The following is a 20,726-nucleotide window of genomic DNA, read 5'->3' as shown; positions in this document are numbered from 1 at the left end:
GTGCAACCTTCACTCACCTGATCGTAATGTAATGTTTATTTATTAGTCACAAGTAAGGCTTACATTAACACTGCAGTGAAGTTATTGTGAAATTCCCCTAGTCGCCACACTCTGGTGCTTGTTTGGGTAAATGCACCTAACCAGCACATCTTTCAGACAGTGGGAGGGAACCAGAGCACCCAGAGGAAACCCACACAGTCACAGACAGAACGTGCAAACCCTGCACAGACAGTGATTTGAGCTGGGAATCAAACCGGGGTCCCTGGTGCTGTGAGGCAGCAGTGCTAACCTCTGTGCCACATTTTGCATGTGTTTATTCAACACTTCCAGAACAGTTGACTAGTAATCCCTGATGTTCTCGCTAATGAGGTCCGTAACAACTCAACCTCATTGCAGCAGAAATATTAGGCTGGGGGAATCAAAAATAGAGTGAGAAACAATGGAAATATCTTATATATAAAACATTAGAGCACTGCCTACTTTGCAATTCCTATTTCTTGAGCCAGAAACAGATTGGTAGTGTTATCAGTAGGAGCAGGTGGTAATCTGGTTGCATCTCCATTTTCTGGAGGCATTTCCCACTGGAGAGAGGATATTGCAGGTACAGAAACTGTGGGCTACGTTTTGTTGTTTCTCCAACAGAGAATGACATTACACAGGTATAGTACAAAGTGATGAAAGGATCTGGCAGCCGCAGGTTTCTGTTTCAGGTGCAGCCAAATGAAAATAAGTGAAGAGTTAGTATGTAGCTTGGTGCTTAGGAGTTTAGTGAAGGATGTTGACTTTGCTGTGCTTTTTGAACTGTGCAGAACACTCAGTGGTAACATATGAATTTAGTTTTTTTTTCACCCAAGACTTTGAGCCAAGATAACCCCCAAGTTGAATTACCAGTTGTTACAAACCCATCTGGTATTGGAAATAGGAGCAGTTTGAGCAGAACAGCATACTGCTTTGAATCATATTGACACAAATATAATTTTTTCTGGTGTACTGACACCAAATCATTTATGTTCAGTGACAACAGTGAGTTAGCACTGCTGCGTGTTTTTAAAGCTGTTCTTCTTTTATAGTTTCTGAGCTGTTATGCCACATATTTAAAGAACCAGCACAATGTCTTTTGTTAACAGGTGGCTCCTTGACAAAGCTGGCCTACTATTCAACTGTGCAACACAAGGTCGCCAAAGTACGATCCTTCGATCATTACGGCAAAGTAAGTATGATGTCTAGCAATAAAAACAACTTAAATTCATGCAGCTATAATAACAGAATAAAACATCCCAAACAAGAATGTTATAAAGCGAAGTTTGATACTGAGACACATAAGGTGATTAGATGGCTGAAAATGTTACCAATGAGTTAGGTTTGAAGAAGCGTTTTAGATGGGCAAAGAGGCATGGCCTCAATGGTGGAATGATTAAAATCAGGGATGCTGAGGAGGCCAGAATTAGAGGAGCACAAATACCTCGGTACGTAATTGGTCTGGGCAGATCACAGAGAGAAGGACAAGAGGCCACAGAGGGATTTGAAAACAAGCACAAGCATTTTAAAATTGAGGCATTGCCTGACCAAGAGCCAATATAGGACAGTGTCTATAGACCTTAGAGGTGATAGATGCAAAGAACAGTGCGTGAGCAGCAAAACGGACAGTAGAGCTTTGGACAGTTTCAAGTTTACAGATGGTGGAGTATGGGAGGCTGGCCAGAGATGCAGTGAAGTATTCGAGTCTAGAGTTAACAGAGGCATGCATGAGAGTTTTCAAGGGCGGAAGCAGGAGACTGGTGCTGTTACAGAGGTGGAAAGAGCTGATGGATTGGAATAGAAGCTCAGCTCAGGGTCAGATAGGATATCAAGATTGCAAAGCATCCGGTTCAGCCTGAGGTAATGGGCAGGGATGGAGATAGAATTGGTAGCTAGGGAACGGAGTTTGTGACATGGACCGTTGAACAATGATGCCTTTTGGCCTTCTAGGTTTTGTTTTGGTAGAAAGTAGGATTAGGCTATTGTTTCAGACGATCAGCCATGATTATGATGAATGGCAGAGCAGGCTCGAAAGGCCAAATGGCCTCTTCCTAATCCTAGGTTCTATGTTTCTAAATGCAGCACTTCCTGGATTGGATGTCGGACAACACAAAGGCAGCGGAGAGGTTTGAGGGGGATGGTGATGGGCTAGATCTGGGTGTTATCTGCGTACCTGTGAAACTTGGTGAAAGTGGTTCTTGAGCTTACATTCAGAAGCATCACCGCATGCAATAGAAGAACATCGTCCAAAGTAGTGTCTTTGTAACTCACACCACAGAGTTATTTCCAAAAGCACTTGTTCCCACTATGGATGGTAAGCAGGTCAACTGATTCACATTATTGACTGCTAAATAGAATTCATTTGAGATGTTCCTTTTTTAATCCTTCTATTTTTTCATTCTAGGCAACTATTGTGACAGATACAATAGTAATGAACGAGGAATAGGAAATCAAAACCAAAACTGACAGCTTTGATGAAATAACTAGAATCTTGTGTAAATTTTGAACTTTTTGTTTGGTGATCATTTAAAAACATCTTGCCGTACATGGATATCCAAGCTATGACTTCTAGTCCAAAATGTAGCTTCCAGGCCCTCACAGCCTGGTCCACTAAATCCAAGCAGCTTAGTCTTATTTGTGCTTTTGTTACCTGCTAATTGATTTCAATCATATACTGCTAGGATAGGGCAACGCTTATCAGAATTACTTCATTGCTGAAATCATCTTAAACTAAAACATCAAGCTTTATTACTGCCAGCTTCTTAAGACATTTGTATTTACTGGGAAGGTTGATTTTAAACTTTGAGTCTTTATAGGACACACCTGAGCATCCGTTGGAGACAAGTAGAGTGGATGCCATTGAGGTAGATATTAGTTGTTTCAATTGTGTTATGTTTCTCCTGGAAATTTTTCCTTTGCGTAGCCTGTATTTCAGACTATGATGCTCTGTTTGTGTTTTTCTAAGGTTCCTGATGATGAACCATTATACGAGATCTCTGTTCAGGAAGAGATCACAGCCCGACTTCATTTTGTCAAATTTGAAAATGCTTATATAGAAACATGTCTGGACTTCATCAAAGCGCATCTGGTGAACACAGAGACCAAAGTGATTAAAGCCACAGGAGGTGGTGCTCACAAGTTTAAGAACCTGATTGAGAAGAAGCTGGGACTAAAGTAAGTAAGTGAGTGCTTGAGGGGGAGAGGGGTGGTGCAGCGGTAATGTTACTGGACTAGTAATCCAATCATCTATACCAGTAAACTCAGTAATGGTGACCATAAAACAATTGTTGTAAAAAAAATCTGGTTCACTAATGTCCTTTAGGGAAGGAAATCTGTCAGCCTTACTTGGTCTGGCCTACATGTGACACAGTAAGAAGTCTCACAACATCAGGTTAAAGTCCAACAGGTTTATTTGGTAGCAAAAGCCACTCGCTTTCGAAGAGCTGCTCCTTCATCAGGTGAGTGGGATTTCAGGATTTCAGTCCAACGCCAGCATCTCCACATCATGGCTACGTGTGACTCCAGACCCACAGCAATGAGGTTTTTTTTCTCAACTGTCCAACCTAAATGGCTGAGCAGGCCACTAATTTTAAAAACAATTTAGGAATGGGCAACAAATGCTAGCCTTGCCAAACAACATCCATGTCCCGTGAAAGAATAAATTTGAAAAGTTTTGGTGAGAACAAATGAAATCAGTGACGGTACGTTGAACCACACACTCGTTAAACAAATCTTTCTTTCCTGTGACAGAGCATCTGGCTCTTATCTATATTTGTGGAATCTTGTGTGTAAATTAGCTGCTACATTTTGTACATTATAAAATTGACCATCCTTAATCCAAAACTGCATTGCTGGCTGTGAAGACCATTGGGATATTTTGAAATCATGAAATGTGCTGTTCAAATGCAAATTCTTTACTTCATTTCTGTTTAATACTTGGGATTATGCACAGTAAAATTGTTATTTTTTAAATTGGGATGTAAATCATATATTTGTTGGTAAGTGCTCTCTTTTAGACTGGTGATAAACTTCACCTTTGAAACTGTCAGTTATGAATTACATGATTTTGCTGCGTTATGGTCTGCTGGATGTCTAATGGATACATTGAGGTTTAGCTGAGTGCCTAGAAATCCACTGTCCTGTTGAAACACCTGAGCCCCAGGGAAAACAATATGATTGATGGCTCTAGCTCTCTGATCTATGCTGTCAGTTGCACAATGTTTATTTACACAGGGTGAAGAGATTTCAAATAGCCAGTTTGTACCATTGATACTTTAACAGGTCTGGATGATTGACACTTTTAATGGCTCATAATAAAAAGGAGTATTTTTTAAAGAAAATAAGAAGTTATCAGTGACCGAATATTTACAACTGTTTCTTTACACCTGCTATCACGATGGAGTTCATTGGTTCTATTGAGTGTATAGTGGATGAATGGGCTTGTAATTCCCACAGCTTGACATGGAAGGGCATGAGGAGCCGGGGGTGTGTGCAAGTCGTACATTGGCATGAGGAGTCATGGGAGGTATGTGGGAGTTTGTGCACTGGAGTGAGGAGCCATAGTGGATAGGTGGTACCATACCTTGCATCAGACATGAGGGCCATGGGAAGTGGGTTGAGGGATAAAGCAGCAGTGTTTGGAGGGTTGAGGGTCAGAGGACCTTTCTCATTATAATTGGAATGAAGTCCCACAGCATTGAGGTGGGCCTTTTAAGTAGCACCTGGCAATCCCTGTGACTGCATCTGAATTCCTTCCCAAGTCATCTAGCTCAACTTCAGCTCACAACCATCCCCCCGCAAAGAAGATCCCATCTTTGCGGGCACTTTCTCCTGAGGCCAATGGACTGAGCTGTGAAATTTCCCAAATCCTGCTACCCGCTGCCGCAAGGATAAAAATTCAACTACAAGTATTTCTTGTATTTTTATTTACCTTTTAAAATAAGTTTGATCTACTTGCACTTCCAGCCAACTCAAGCCATAAGTTAGTATTTAGAATGGAAATTATCTAAACAAATTTATTCAGCTGTAATACCGCTCTCCTGACAATTGTGCTGAGGCACCACTACTTATGATTGGGTATAATTGCATTATGTCATTTACTATACCATTGTAAATGGGAACATAGAAATTGGAAATGGAAATACAAAGAGCAGTACAACTTTGAAAAAGGAATAGAATTATGTTTAATCTGATTTTCCCACAATATAACTGCTTCACCTGACGGTTATACTTTTTCTTTCATGGGATGCAGGTAAGGCCAACATTTGGTGCCCATCCCTTTTTGCCCTTGAAGCGAGCAGCTTGCTAGGCCATTTCACAGGGCAGTTAAAAGTCAACCACATTGCTGTGGATTGAGTCGATATGGGGCAGACTGGGTAAGGATAACCTTGTGTACAACGTCATAGGAGATTGACAGGTAGGTTAAAACTGGTATATCAAATATGCATTTTCTGTGTGTCTTACCTCAAATAAATCTCAAATGAATGTATGAAGAAACAAAGGAACTCTTCAGGAACACAAAATGCAGGAACACAAAATGCTGGAACTATGATGGCAACAGTCTATAAATTGATGGCAGTAGTCTCTAAACAGCAGCAACTTCTTTCTGATTTTTTTTAACATTTGCAGTACGTAACTAGTAGTGTTTAAACTTTACATAATATAGAAAATGTACAGCATGGAAACAGGTGATTTGACTCATTGAATCATGCCAATGTTTATGCTCCACATGAAATGCCTCCCACCCTAATACATCTAACCCTATCCTTCTATTCCTTTTACCCTCAGGTACTAATTTCGCTTCCCCTAAAAATGCATCCATGCTATTCGCCTGAACTACTATGTGTGATAAAGATTTCTGCATTGTAACTACTCTCTGGGTAAAATGAGTTTTTCCTGAATTTCTGGGTTTGTAGGTAGTTATTTTGTATTAATGGGCTCTAGTTTTGGTCTGTTTCACCAGTGGAAATATTTTTCCTACATCTACCCTATCAAGCACCTTCATTATTTTAAAATTCCTACTTAAAGTGATGCACATCTGCACTCTGGTGGGAGAGTAAAGCATTACTCTTTGCATGATATAATGATTCTTTGTTTATAAGGCAGTACATCCTTCAACTGAGCCTGAAGGATGTTTGCTGGGTCATGGTGTTAAATGGTTTTTTGGCTGTCACTGTTTAAAGAAAATTAACGCACAAATTGGAATGTCTAGCACGTCTGCCTGATTTTGGGAATTGCACCTTTTAAGTAAAAGAGAATCCAAGCCAGGCCATTCTGCTCAAGCATTCATCAACAGCCTGACGAACTATTAAATTCGTGACCTCATTCAGCAACTGTTTAACCATAATCGGACACGGGAATAAGGTCATACGCAGCAAATAATACATTCTGTGTTACATACTGCAAAGCTTCTGTTGATATAAAACACTGATTCAATGTGAGCAATAGTATCAGAGTTCCACTAGTATATTGTGCAGCTGAATGTGTCTGTTTTTTTTATTACTAGTCACTGCTATAGAATTCTATAAGTCTTCAGTGCAGAAGAAGGCCATTCAAGTCTGCACCGACCACAATCCCACCCAGGCCCTATCCCCATAATCCCATGCATTCATCCTAGCTAGTACCCCAGACACTAAGGGGCAATTTAGCATGGCCGATCCACCTAACCTGCACGTCTTTGGACTGTGGGAGGAAAACCACACAGACACAGGCAGAATGTGCAAACTCCACTGGACAGTGACACAAGCTGGGAATTGAACCCGGGTCCCTGGCGCTGTGACGCAGCAGTATGCTTTTGGATCTGAATGTTTTTTCTATGATACTATTCTGGAGTGAAATGCATAGTTTGTAATTAAGAAGTGGATTTCCTTTGAACCCACAAAGTCTATTTTTTTTTAGCAAATCACAAGTTTATTTCATACACAGGTATTTAAGATGCTCCTATCATTCTATCAATCACTCACTCCTGTGTGTGTATATTCCAAATGATGGCCATTGTTTCTTTATGCATTTTGTCTTTAAGTGTAATGGAGAAATTTATGTTGTTATGGGCGGAATTCAATGTAGGTAAAAAGGACTTTGCCCACTGGCTGGAGATCCAGCAACATACTTTTTCAGGAAGGCACATTTCATTGAGTGCCAGTCAAATATTTAACTGGGTGGCAGTGAGATCCCCGCCAGAGTCAAGCAGCTCTTTATGGCTTGAGAGCTGCACTGTAGAGGTGATGGTGGTTGTTGGTATTGCACCCACCTGAGGCTCAGGATCACTGAGAGATCCAGGCCGCAACTAAGTGATTGGGTTGGCGGGGGTCATGGGGAGGGAAGTCGGCAGCTGGGCGATGTCTGTCTCTCAGCATTCCCAATGCCAGGTCCCTTAATCAAGCACTGAGTGCCTTTGAATAAGGACCTCTCCAGGAAACCTGCAAGAAACTCCAACAGCATTTGCTTTTCAGACTTCCCATGTGACCATCCACGACCCTTCTGCCAAAGATTTATTGAGGCAGTAACGGGAAGGTGGCAGGGTGTCCACCTGATTAAATGCCCTCCCCACCATCAAGTTTGCCAAGGGAGGTGACGTTAACCTCCCCGCTCTATGAAATCTAAAGGGGAAGCAGGACTGGAGTGGTATCATGCCACTGGTGTGGGTTTGGAAAAGCAAATTTTAGCAAGATTTGAAAGATGTTAAATAAATGAAATATATAGATGTTCTTTATTCCTGCATTATAGGAATTTGTTATTGACCTAGTGCCTGAAGTGAATTTATTATTTTTTCTCTTTGGAAAGGAACCTAAACCTAAACACTTTTTAACATATTCATCTTGAACTCTTTTACGGATCCTTGCTTCGATAGTAGCTAGCATTTAGTTAGAGCCTTTAATGATTTAGTTGGACATTAGTTATATATTAAACTAAAGTATGCAAAAGAAATGTAATCTGTCATTTTGTTGGGTTTAATTCTTAGCAAGGCTCCTTTATTTGATCAGGCCATAAAAGTTTTATTAATATTAAAATGTCACTGCCAGTTCTGTGTGAGTGTCATATTAGGCTGTTATGGTGAAAAACCTAAAGAAATTAGATGTTATTGTTATTCCCCTGTTGCTGGCCCTAAAATAAAGATTTTTTTTTCTTCTTTCATAAGAACATAAGAAATAGGAGAGGGAGTAGGCCATCTAGCCCTTCGAGCCTGCCCCGCCATTCAGTTTTACAATCGTATCACTAAAGTGTTTCAGTCTGCCTTTGGAAAGATTGGAGAAGTGTATGAGGGCGTGTGCAAGACCTGACATCCACTTTAGTTACAATGAAATCCTACTGTTGCACTCCCAGGGTTAGACTATTGTATAATTAGATTTTATGCAGTACAGTAAATTATCTGATTACAAATCATTCCAAATGCTTATGGAAGTGGGACTCGCTGATGTTCCTGAAAAAATATCTGAAGCAGATCTGAAAGTTCTGACATCTACCCTTTCCTTGAGTATCCAGGGCGTTGCTTTTACACAAAGTGTTATGTAAATACATGTATGTATGCAATTAAGAACATAATAAGAAATAGGAGCAGGAGTAGGCCATCTAGCCCCTCGAGCCTGCCCCGCCATTCAATAAGATCATGGCTGATCTGTCGTGTCTCAGTTCCACATTCCCGCCCTCTCCCCATAACCTTTAATCCCCTTGCCTATCAAAAACCTATCAACCCGCGTCTTAAAAATATTTAGCGAGGCAGCCTCCACCACTTCAACGGGCAGAGAATTCCAGAGATTCACCACCCTTTCAGTGAAGAAGTTCCTCCTCAACTCCGTTCTAAACCGCCCCCCCTTTATCTTGAGGCTATGCCCTCTAGTCCTACTGTCCTTTCTGAGCGGGAAGAACCTCTCCACCTCTGTCCTATCCATCCCATTCATCATCTTATACGTCTCAATGAGATCTCCCCTCATTCTTCTAAACTCTAATGAGTACAAGCCTAGTTTATTCAGCCTCTCCTCATGGTTCAACCCCCTCAACTCCGGTATCAGCCTAGTAAACCTCCTCTGCACTCCCTCCAAGGCCAAAATATCCTTAGGTAAGTGCGGTGACCAAAACTGCACACAGTACTCCAGCTGCGGCCTCACCAATGCCCTATACAGCTGCAGCAAGACCTCCCTACTTTTATATTCAATCCCCCTCGACATGAAGGCCAGCATCCCATTCACCTTCCTGACCACATGCTGCACCTGCAAGCTGGGTTTTTGCGACTCATGCACAAGGACCCCGAGGTCCCTCTGCACCGTCGCCTGCTGCAGTTTTTCGCCACGTAAGAAATAGTCCTTCCTACCAAAGTGGACCACCTCGCACTTGCCAACATTAAATTCCATTTGCCATTTCCTGGCCCATTCGCCCAGCCTATCTAGATCCTTCTGCAGACTCTCCACACCCTCCGCGCAATTTGCCGTTCCCCCAATCTTGGTGTCATCAGCAAATTTCGACACCATACACTCGGTTCCCTCCTCCGGATCATCTATATAAATGGTAAATAGCTGAGGCCCCAGCACCGACCCCTGGGGCACTCCACTAGTCACCAACCGCCAATCCGAATAGCACCCATTAACCCCCACTCTCTGCCTCCTATTTGACAACCAATCCTCTATCCACGCTAACACCCTACCCCCAACTCCATGCCCCCTTACCTTCTGCAGTAACCTCTTGTGAGGTACCTTGTCAAACGCCTTCTGAAAATCAAGAAAGACCACATCCACCGCCCTAGACACATCCTCATAGAACTCCAATAAATTTGTCAGACACGACTTCCCCTTAACGAAACCGTGCTGCGTCTGCTCTATCAAGCAATTCCCCTCAAGATTCATGGGATGTGGGTGTTGCTGGTAAGGCTAACATTTGCTGCCCAACAAAGTGGCTTGCTAGGCCATTTCACAGGGCAGTTAAGAGTCAAACACATTGCTGTGAATCGAGTCACATGTGAGGCAGGCTGGGTAAGGATGCTCGATTTCCTCCCCTAAAGGGAATCAGTAAATCGGATGGGTTTTTATCGCAATTACTGAGACAAGCTTTTGCTTCCTGATTTTTATTAATTGAATTGAAATTCCATCAGCTGCCATTTTCTTGTTAGGCTGAGGCTTTTCCTTGGAGCGGAGAGGGCTGAGGTACACATGATCGAGGTGTACAAGATTATAAGGGACATTTATAGGATAGATGTTGGGGGGGAGGTCTTAAATTAAAGGTAAGGGGCAAGAGGTTTTGAGGCAATTTGAGGAAAATCTTTTTCACCCAAAGTGGTGAGAATCTGGAACTCACTGCCTGAAAGAGTGGTAGAGGCAGGAGCCCTCACAACATCTAAGAAGCACTTAGATGAGCACTTGAAAACTTATAGTATACAAGGCTATAAACCAAGTGCTGGAACTTGGGATTAGGATAGATAGGTGCTTGATGGCCAGCACAGACACGATGGGGCAAAGGCCTCTTTGTGTTGTAAAGTTTTATGACTCTATGCGTTGGGATTTGAACCCATGTCCCCAGAACGTTAGCCTGGGCCTCTGGACTTAGCCCAGTAACATTATCCTACGTTGCCATCTCCCCAGGTGTCTCCTTTCAGATACGGTGATCTATCATAATCTTACTGATGAGCAAAGTTTTATTAACCAAGTGTGTTAAGGGATATGGGACAAAGGCAGTCATATGGAGTTTAGGTCACAGATCAGTCATTGTCTTATTGAATGACAAAACACGATTGAGAAACCAAAATGTCTGCAAAAACCAATGCGATGGTCGGGAATCTAACCCGGCTTGGAAGGCTGCTGTGCTCACTTTTATACCACCATCGCTTGCACTTGGCTAGCAAAAATCCCTTTCAAATTTTAATTGGGTTTGCATCTGCAACTTTTTGTGAGAGTGTTCCACAGTTCTACTTACCGTACTTGAATGTTGATTACGTATGTAGAGTACCCTAGTGGCAGATAAAGCTTTCTCTATCTACTCTCTCATATCTGTTCAAAATCATTAAAAAAACTTAACTAAAACCCCATAACTGTCTATATCCCAAGGGACACAAACTTAGTTTATGTTATCTCTCCTCATTCATTTACCCTTTGAGCCTTGATAACCTGGTGAATCTGTGTTGTAACTGTTTCTGACATCAGTGTATCCTGTCTCTGATGTAGTAACCAGAACTGATCATAGTACTCCTGATGTGGTCCAGCCAGTGCTTTGTTGTAGCAAAACCTTACTCTTTATCATTTAACCTTAATGTAAGCTTTCCTTGTACTAATAAACAAACTTTTTTTTTAACTTTTCATACTTCATGGTGTTGAACTTCATCTACTTACCCACTCAATCTATCAATGTCTCTTGAGTAATTTTATGCTCCTATCTGCAGTACCCACTATGCCATTAATCCAGTATCCCAAACCATGCCCTGTATCTCTGTCAAATCCTTCTCCATGTGATATGTTCCCTTTTCCTGTCTGTTAACGCAAGGAATGGTCATTGATCGGAAGTGGAAATAAAGAAAGGCTTTCAATTTGTAAACAGCTGTGTATTGGGGAAGCTGAAAAACACAGAAAAGGAAATTGTGTATATTTAAGATTCTGTCCTTTAAGTGAGTTAATGACTGTAGTACACATTTCTGCCCAGCAATTATTCCTTATTTTGAAAATATAAGCATCCTATTCCAGGAGCACATGTTTCATTTTTTTTTAAATAAATTTGATTTTATAGTATTCACAAAAACTTTCAACAAGAACAGAGGAGCTTCTCAAGGCCAAAAGACGGTGAGCACTGGTGGAATGCTTCAGAGAAGTGGTGGAAGGAATGGACAAAGGATAGGTTTTGATGAGGGTTTTAAAGGCGTGGAAGGAGTTACATTCAATGGGATGTGATGGGAGGTTGCACAGGGGGTTGGAGAATTGCATGTACTTTGTCAGGTTGTACAGTTTGTACTTTGGGGGAGAATACATTGTTTCTTTGGTTTTGCTGGTGCAGTGCTCTTCACACACTTGGGACAGTGCACTATTTCAGCCTCCAGGTTCTTTTTAACTTGGCTTCCTTTGTGGTGGGACAGATTACATAGCTTTCCCGTAGATTGTTTAATGCTTTGTCTTGTATGTATAATCCGTTCCCAATGGATGTGACACTTTTTTACTTTGGCTTTCTAAATGAGTGAGATAGATTTTGCTTTCAAATTCTTTGCAGAGTGGATAAGGAAGATGAAATGACTTGCTTAATCAAAGGTTGCAACTTTGTGCTGCGAAATATCCCGCATGAGGCCTTTGTGTATGTGAAGCATGCTGACCCTGAATTCCGCTTTCAGACAACGCATCCAGATATCTTCCCCTATCTACTGGTGAACATTGGGTCGGGAGTATCTATAGTCCGGGTGAGTAGAATCTGTACAGGCGCTCACAGTGACTAGCAAAGTGCCACACGTTTACTCCTGGCCTTGCCTCTTTAAAGGATTGAAAAGGTGCATTCCATTAAATTATCAGACTTCGATATTATAAAGGGATACGGCTGTGTACTTTGTCTCTTTTCTCTTAATTGCTATCTATTCTCCATTAGCTTTCAAAACAGAACTGGCACAGGTAATTGACATAGAATTGTGGCTGTGATCTTTTAAAGCTGATATTCACTTTTCTCCTAATTTTCTACCCTGGACTGGTCAAGGTACTGACTGTTATTTGGAAATGGAGCCAATAGGAGCTGGCAGCCTTCTAGTATTTCACCAAGGTTGACATTTTGTAAGCTTGTAGTAAGGGTCAGCCAGCTATTTGATTGACGAGAACATCACAGCTGAACCCAGTCCTGCCCTCCATCCAATGCATGTGCAGCTTCCAGATAGGGCTGCAAATACTTGGAACCTTGAATTTCATCCCTTCCCCCATTCTGGAGACACAAAAGCTAATTGTGACATCAAACTGATGTGCTGCCAGAAATCAACTAATTTGTTTTTTCAACATATAAATCCTAAACAGATTGATGATTTCTCAAATTAAGATTCAGATCTGCATGGATGCAGATCATGCATAGGGCAGCACAGTGGTTCGCACTGCTGCTTCACAGTGCCAGGGACCCAGGTTCGATTCCCTGCTTGGGTCACTGTTTGTGTGGAGTCTGCACATTTTCCCTGTGTCTGTGTGGATTTCTTCTGTGTGCTCCAGTTTTCTCCCATAGTCTTAAAGATGTGCTGGTTAGATGCAATGACCCGAACAGACGCCAGAGTGTGGTGACTAAGGGATTTTCACAGTAACTTCATTGCAGTGTTAATGTAAGTCTTACTTCTGACTAATAAACTTTACTTTCACTTTATGCTTCTGCAGTGAAGACATTGAAGGAAGATTTCCTCTGTAATTAAATTTTAAAGCTTTTTTAAAAAGAACGGCTCCTACCTGGTTCAGTAATACTTAACAAAAAACAGTTTATATTGCCTTGTGATGTCTCAAAGTGGGTTAGAAATAGCAAACTGAAAAACAACCTGTGTTTATTTTAATTCCTGTCATCCATGCAGGTGGAGTCAGAAGATCAATTTGAGCGGATTGGAGGAAGCTCGATAGGCGGTGGTACATTCTGGGGACTTGGAGCCTTGCTGACAAAAACAAAGGTGGTAATTCCCCCCCTACCCCTCCTATTTGTCTTTTATAGACTCTCTCCTCGTCACATTCCTAGCTGAGGTCAGGAATATGGGCTTGAAACTGTCTTCAGGCATTAGTGGGTTCTGCCCTCTAGTCATGTATCCAGAAGTTTAGGGTGGTTGCCTCTTCCCCATGTGCAGTAAAAATGGAAGAATGCTGCATTTACAGAGCACCTTTCATGATCCTATGACTCTCATGTATTCTTGAAATCTAATCACTTCTGATGTAATGTGGCAGTCAATTTGTACATAGCACTGAAGGATGCATATTGATTAGTAAAGTCAGAATGACAAGCCTGGTTTTCCTTGAAGTTCAGTGGGGTTTGAGGATAGGCATGGGATCCTTTACGTGCACCCGACGGAGCAGATTGGGCAAAGGTTTAATACCGCATCTAAAAGATGGCACCTCTGCCGGCGCAGGAGTCCCTCACTGTTGCACTGCTAACATTCGTGCTCACATCTTTGGAATGAGAGTTGAACCCAAGTCCTTCTGACTTGGGGGCAAGATAGTGCTAGCTGTCATAACACCGGTAGTGATGATAGCTGTTCTCTTTTCTGTTGGGGTTACCAGTTAAAATGCTGTCAGTTTCCATTAATTACTTTGCCTGTTGTTCAAATTTCCCATTTTGCTCCAGTGTTGCTTTCTATTGTTGTTATTTCTTTTGTTGTTTCTTTCAAGTTGTTTAGAGTATTGTTACCACCCCAAGGGTGATGAAGATTGAACCATACCTCTTTTTGTGAGAGGGGAGTGGGGGGGAGGTGGTGTGTGTGGCCCTGAACATTCGTGTGCCATCATTGGGTAATGTTGTAGCAGTGATGCAAGCATCCCTTTCATAATGATGGTTAAATTGAGCACAGTTATGCCAAAATTATTATTTTATAGCTCCTTGTACACAATTGTTGAGCATTAATGGAGGAGATTGTTAGTGAGAATGTTGGTTCTTCTCCTGGATACTCAGTGGACGGATTGTCATATAATATTGCGGGAGGAAATAATTTGACCCAGATAAATGTAGATGAAGACCCAGACGATGAGGTTCAATCCCTAGTCTCTCCTGAGCTAGTTGATCTTTGCTGTGGGCTGGAGTAGGGGGTGTGAGAATTTGCCCCTGTTTACTAGCTGAATGAGAGCAGAATTGCTCATTGTGCCTGCTTGTGGTCATTCCCTGTACTGGGCTGGATCCGTAATGAGGGAAGGCTTAGGGTAATGACACTGCTATGTAGGCAAAGACTGATGACTTGACAGATATTGTAGGGCAACTAGCACTTATGGACTTGTATTTCACCAAGGAATCAATGAAGGAGGAAGGTATGCAAACGGGACACTTAATTAACATGATTTGCAGTTTTAAGTTCAAGGTTTTCCTTCGCTTTGGGTGTTCTTAACCCACACAAAGGGCTGTAAAATTCACATTATTTAAGACTCATGGCATTTTAAGTTTTATGAAAGCTGTTTCTTTTATTCTTCCCATCTCAACTCTTATATCTCAAAGGTTGACTTGATTTGATGATGGCTTACATGTAACTTTTATTTTCGTTCTACAGAGATTTGATGAATTATTGCAGCTTGCATCAAAAGGACAGCACACAAATGTAGACATGTTAGTTCGTGATATTTATGGAGGGGCGTACGAATCCTTTGGGCTGACTGGGGATCTTATTGCCAGCAGCTTTGGAAAATCTGCCACTACTGATAAAGGTAAAGTGCACCCTGGTTAATAGTTATGTCTTGATTTACATCCTGTTCAGTTGGAGGCAGTTTCTTGAGAGAACCTTTAGGGTGAGGTACTCAGCAGTTGAATATGCTTTTTACTTTTCACACTTGGTTTTGAGTCAAACCCAAATTTATGGGATGGAAGTCTCTTCCTATCTGTAAGATTCCCATGTGAAGTAGATTTGATCCAGTTCCCAGATAGCATAATTTCACAACGCAGAACTAATGCTAAGTTGATATTGATTTATTCCTCTCATTCATGGACAAAGATAGCTGAAGTAGGAAATGGAAAGAGTTGTGTAGGGTGGTCTTCTGCACCACAGTGGTTAGTATTGCTACCTCACAGTGCCAGGGACCTGGGTTCAATTCTGGCTTCAGGTCACTGTGTGGAGTTTGCATGTTCTCCCTGTGTCTGTGTGGGTTTCCTCCGGGTGCTCCAGTTTCCTCCCACGGTCTGAAGATGTGTGGGTTAGGTTGATTGGTTAAATTGCCTTTTAATGTGGGGGACTAGCAGGGTAAATAGGTGGGGTTACAGAGGTAGGGCCTGGGTGGGATTGTTGTTGGTGTAGGATTAATAGGCTGAATGGCCTCCTTCTGCATTGTAGGGATTCTATGAAGTTACAGTACATAAAATACCTAACTGAAAATCCTATCCTTGCTGGTTTTAACAAAATGGTAATAATAATTTGCCGGCTGTTAGCGATGGAAAGATGGTAGGAGTGGAGGGCTTGAATGACATTATTGTTACTAGAGAGGCAGTGCTCGATAGACTGGAGGGACTGATTGTGGACAAGTCCCCAGGACCGGATGGAATATATCCAAGGGTTCTGAAAGAAATGGTGGAGGTGATAGTGGATGCCTTGGTGATTATTTTCCAAATGTTGCTGGATTCTGGGGAAGTGCCGGAAGATTGGAAAACGGCTAATGTTACGCCGTTGTTTAAGAAGGGTGGCAGGCAAAAGGCAGGGAATTATAGGCCGGTTAGTTTAACGTCTGTTGTAGGTAAAATGTTAGAATCCGTGATCACGGAGAAAATAGCGAGGCATCTTGAGGAGAATTGTTTGATAGAGCAGACACAGCACGGTTTCGTTAAGGGGAAGTCATGTCTGACGAATTTATTGGAGTTCTATGAGGATGTGTCTAGGGCAGTGGATAGAGGAGAGCCGGTGGATGTGGTGTTTCTTGATTTTCAGAAGGCGTTTGATAAGGTGCCTCACAAGAGGTTATTACAGAAGGTCAGGGGGCATGGAGCTGGGGGTAGGGTGTTAGCGTGGATAGAGGATTGGCTGTCAAATAGGAGGCAGAGAGTGGGGGTAAATGGGTGCTATTCGGATTGGTGGTTGGTGACTAGTGGAGTGCCCCAGGGGTCGGTGCTGGGGCCTCAGCTATTTACCATTTATATAGATGATCTGGAGGAGGGAACCGAGTGTATGGTGTCGAAATTTGCTGATGACACCAAGATTGGTGGAACGGCAAATTGTGCGGAGGGTGTGGAGAGTCTGCAGAAGGATCTAGATAGGCTGGGTGAATGGGCCAGGAACTGGCAAATGGAATTTAATGTTGGCAAATGTGAGGTTGTCCACCTTGGTAGGAATAATGGTAGGAAGGACTATTACTTACATGGCGAAAAACTGCAGCATGCGACGGTGCAGAGGGACCTCGGGGTCCTTGTGCATGAGTCGCAAAAACCCAGCCTGCAGGTGCAGCAGGTGGTCAGGAAGGCAAGTGGGATGCTGGCCTTCATGTCGAGGGGGATTGAATATAAAAGTAGGGAGGTCTTGCTGCAGCTGTATAGGGCATTGGTGAGGCCGCAGCTGGAGTACTGTGTGCAGTTTTGGTCACCGCACTTACCTAAGGATATTTTGGCCTTGGAGGGAGTGCAGAGGAGGTTTACTAGGCTGATACCGGAGTTGACGGGGTTGAACCATGAGGAGAGGCTGATAAACTAGGCTTGTACTCATTAGAGTTTAGAAGAATGAGGGGAGATCTCATTGAGACGTATAAGATGATGAATGGGATGGATAGGACAGAGGTGGAGAGGTTCTTCCCGCTCAGAAAGGACAGTAGGACTAGAGGGCATAGCCTCAAGATAAAGGGGGGGTGGTTTAGAACGGAGTTGAGGAGGAACTTCTTCACTGAAAGGGTGGTGAATCTCTGGAATTCTCTGCCCGTTGAAGTGGTGGAGGCTGCCTCGCTAAATATTTTTAAGACGCGGGTTGATAGGTTTTTGATAGGCAAGGGGATTAAGGGTTATGGGGAGAGGGCGGGAATGTGGAACTGAGACACGACAGATCAGCCATGATCTTATTGAATGGCGGGGCAGGCTCGAGGGGCTAGATGGCCTACTCCTGCTCCTATTTCATATTATGTTCTTAATTGCATACATACATGTATTTACATAACACTTTGTGTAAAAGCAACGCCCTGGATACTCAAGGAAAGGGTAGATGTCAGAACTTTCAGATCTGCTTCAGATATTTTTTCAGGAACATCAGCGAGTCCCACTTCCATAAGCATTTGGAATGATTTGTAATCAGATAATTTACTGTACTGCATAAAATCTAATTATACAATAGTCTAACCCTGGGAGTGCAACAGTAGGATTTCATTGTAACTAAAGTGGATGTCAGGTCTTGCACACGCCCTCATACACTTCTCCAATCTTTCCAAAGGCAGACTGAAACACTTTAGTGATACGATTGTAAAACTGTTTAGATTTCTGAACATGATTCAACTAATTGCTAAATGCTAATTGAGAATATGAACAATGAAGATCATGCCATGCTCTCTCTCTATCCTTCTAATTCTGACTGACCTGGCAGTTGAGTGAACTTGTAGAGTCAGTCTACAACTCTTTGCCCTTTCTTCTGAGATCCCAATCAGTGGAAAATCAGTCCCTCTAATTTATTCAGTGTTTTGCCATTATGCCACGTGAATAAACTAAAACTGATGGCTGTCCTGCTCCTTTTTGTGTTGTGACTTTGAAAGATATTTCCCACTATTCTCAAAATGAATAAAAACAACAGTGAGTTGAATCTGGTATGAGTCAGTTGTCTCTCATTGTCTTGGTTGAAGTGTAGGAAGTCATTTGGTTTCAATATTCATCTTCAATGCCTGCAGTCTGTTGCTGTTTCTGTTTCAAAACCTGTGAAAATTCTTTTTGTTATAAAGCACAATACATAAACATAATTCTCTCCAAAATCTTAGCCATGGATAAGTTCCAAGTTATGCCAGTGGACTTTGAACAGTTGAAATAGGAGAAAATTGGGAAGGAAGAGAGGAATCTTTGGGAGATTCTTTTCAAGATAGTGAGATACTAGTGTACAAATTGACCTACTCAGAGGCCAGTGACCTGGTGACTGATGAATCCATCTTGGCTGGGCAAAGTGAAAGTTGGAATTGGAAGAGTGTGAACTTTAACTTAGAGAAGACGGGACTTTTCCTTGCACATTGGAAAATGGGAGCCTTACAATGCACTAAATCCCATTGTACAAAGTGTTACTGCTTTGTATCCATACCGTCGGCTGGATTGAGATAGGACAAGAGTATAATGCCTGTCCAACGTTTTATATAGTAATAAAGAGAAACCTTAAGAGGGGACTTAAAACCAAGCCTGTTAAATGAGATTAAAGTACTTTTTTTCCAACAGTAATGGGGGAAATAAAATGGCATTATAAGACCAGGACGACTTGTGTAGGTTGCTTTAGAACGCTGTTATAAAAGTACTAATTCTACATTTTTTGAACAGGTATGGTGTTCTAAATGTTGATGTTTGGAGAGACTTGGATGTACAATGCTTATATAAGGAACACAAAGTTAGCATGCAGCAACAGCAGGTGATCAAGAAGGCATAGCATGTTGGCCTTTAAGGGGATTGGCATACAAGAATAAAGAATTCTTGCTGCAGTTGTATAGAACTTTGGTGAGACCACTTGGAACATTGTACACAGTTAGGTTCATAGATTGGTTCCTACAGTGTGAGGGTTGTCCTGTAGTGTGAGGATGAGTAAATCGGGCCTATAATCTGGAGTTTAGAAGAATGAAATGTAATCTCATTAAAACATACAAGATTCTGAAAGAAAGGGGCTGGACAGGATAGACACAGAGGTTGTTTCCTCTGCCTGGGGGATCTAGGATACAGGGGAAGTCTCCTAATAAGAGGTCAGTCATTTGAAATTGAGATGACAAATTTCTCCACTCAAAGGGTTGTGAATCTTTGGAATTGTCTACTGCAGAAAATTGTGGTTACTCCATCATTGAAGTAGGGATAGACAGATTTTAGGTCTCTCGGGGAATTAGGAGATATAGGGAGCAGGCGGGAAAGTGATGTTGAAGCAATAATTTAACCATGATATTGAATAGGGGAACAGACTCTACTGCTCCAGTTTCTTACATTTTTATAGATGTACATAGTGTGTGAAATCCATTTAACTGAGTGATGATGTTAAAAGTTATTGCTGTTCTGTGATCATGCCCGATAGAACTACCATTAGAATACAAAATTGTGCATCAAACTAAATCTTGCATAAAACATGACTGATGATAAGTAAGTGATAATGGTAGAACCCAGAGCAAAAGCTCTTACTTGACCTATTGCCTTTACTTCTAAGATTTAAGCTTATGAAGGTAGGGGATGTTGGTGCTGAGAGTGCAATAATTCATGCTTTACACATACAGAATCCTTGTTGCCTTCTATGTCTAGGAGAACCATGATTTTTTGCAGAGTAAAGTTTCTGTGCCCTTTCACCAACCAGTTTAAGGACCAAGTTAACGTGTGCATTTCTAATGTACCATTCCCCATTACCATTCACCGTGACATCTCTCAGTCAAATTACTAATTTGATGTAGAAGTGAGGATAGTGATAGTGATATAACTGAAATTAGTAGCTCTCCATGTGGGAATCCTTTTGTTTTATAGTGGCTGTTGAGTAAGATTGATAGAAATTCAGGAATCTTACAACAGGTTAGTAATATCTGTTAATGTGAATCGCATTCTTTCCCCCTCTGTTTTTCTCCCTTCCGCCCAATGTTACAGATCATTAAATGACTTTTTTTGTGTGTTTAGAGTTCACCAAAGAGGACATGGCAAAGAGTTTACTCCATATGATCAGCAATGACATTGGCCAGCTGGCCTGCCTGTATGCCAAGCTTCACAACCTCAGCAGAGTCTACTTTGGTGGTTTCTTTATCCGAGGCCATCCTGTTACCATGCACACTATTACTTACAGTATTAACTACTTCACAAAGGTAATAATCACAGGGGAAGTGGGGTGGATGCAGTGGTGCGGCACTTATTTTAGTGGGGTCTTTGGAAGTATGAACTGTTTTAACATTAAGTCTTGCCATGAATCCAGCTGCCCTAACCTCTTTACAATGAAGTTA

At 41.9% G+C, this 20,726-nt stretch overlaps 1 protein-coding gene across 4 annotated transcripts in view; it reads left to right on the top strand.

The window, feature by feature from the left end:
* Nucleotides 1-20,726, top strand: part of pank4 (pantothenate kinase 4 (inactive)) — a 71,559-nt gene that overhangs the window by 13,028 nt on the left and 37,805 nt on the right. For 2 of the 4 annotated variants that reach the window (XM_080215426.1, XM_080215428.1), the window contains exons 2-8: nucleotides 1,128-1,210; nucleotides 2,835-2,882; nucleotides 2,984-3,192; nucleotides 12,196-12,379; nucleotides 13,508-13,600; nucleotides 15,176-15,329; nucleotides 20,410-20,591. In XM_080215426.1, coding sequence (XP_080071552.1) covers nucleotides 1,128-1,210; nucleotides 2,835-2,882; nucleotides 2,984-3,192; nucleotides 12,196-12,379; nucleotides 13,508-13,600; nucleotides 15,176-15,329; nucleotides 20,410-20,591 — 953 coding nt within the window. Of the gene's footprint in view, nucleotides 1-1,127; nucleotides 1,211-2,223; nucleotides 2,333-2,834; nucleotides 2,883-2,983; nucleotides 3,193-12,195; nucleotides 12,380-13,507; nucleotides 13,601-15,175; nucleotides 15,330-20,409; nucleotides 20,592-20,726 lie in introns of those variants that run through there. The other 2 variants (XM_080215430.1, XM_080215427.1) reach the window with 2 other exon arrangements.

The sequence above is a fragment of the Carcharhinus amblyrhynchos genome, chromosome 30 (genome assembly GCF_965287045.1).
Source record: "Carcharhinus amblyrhynchos chromosome 30, sCarAmb.v2.hapA, whole genome shotgun sequence".
Classification (NCBI taxonomy): domain Eukaryota; kingdom Metazoa; phylum Chordata; class Chondrichthyes; order Carcharhiniformes; family Carcharhinidae; genus Carcharhinus; species Carcharhinus amblyrhynchos.
Note: the sequence above shows the minus strand (reverse complement) of the source record. Positions and strands in the feature narration are given on the sequence as shown.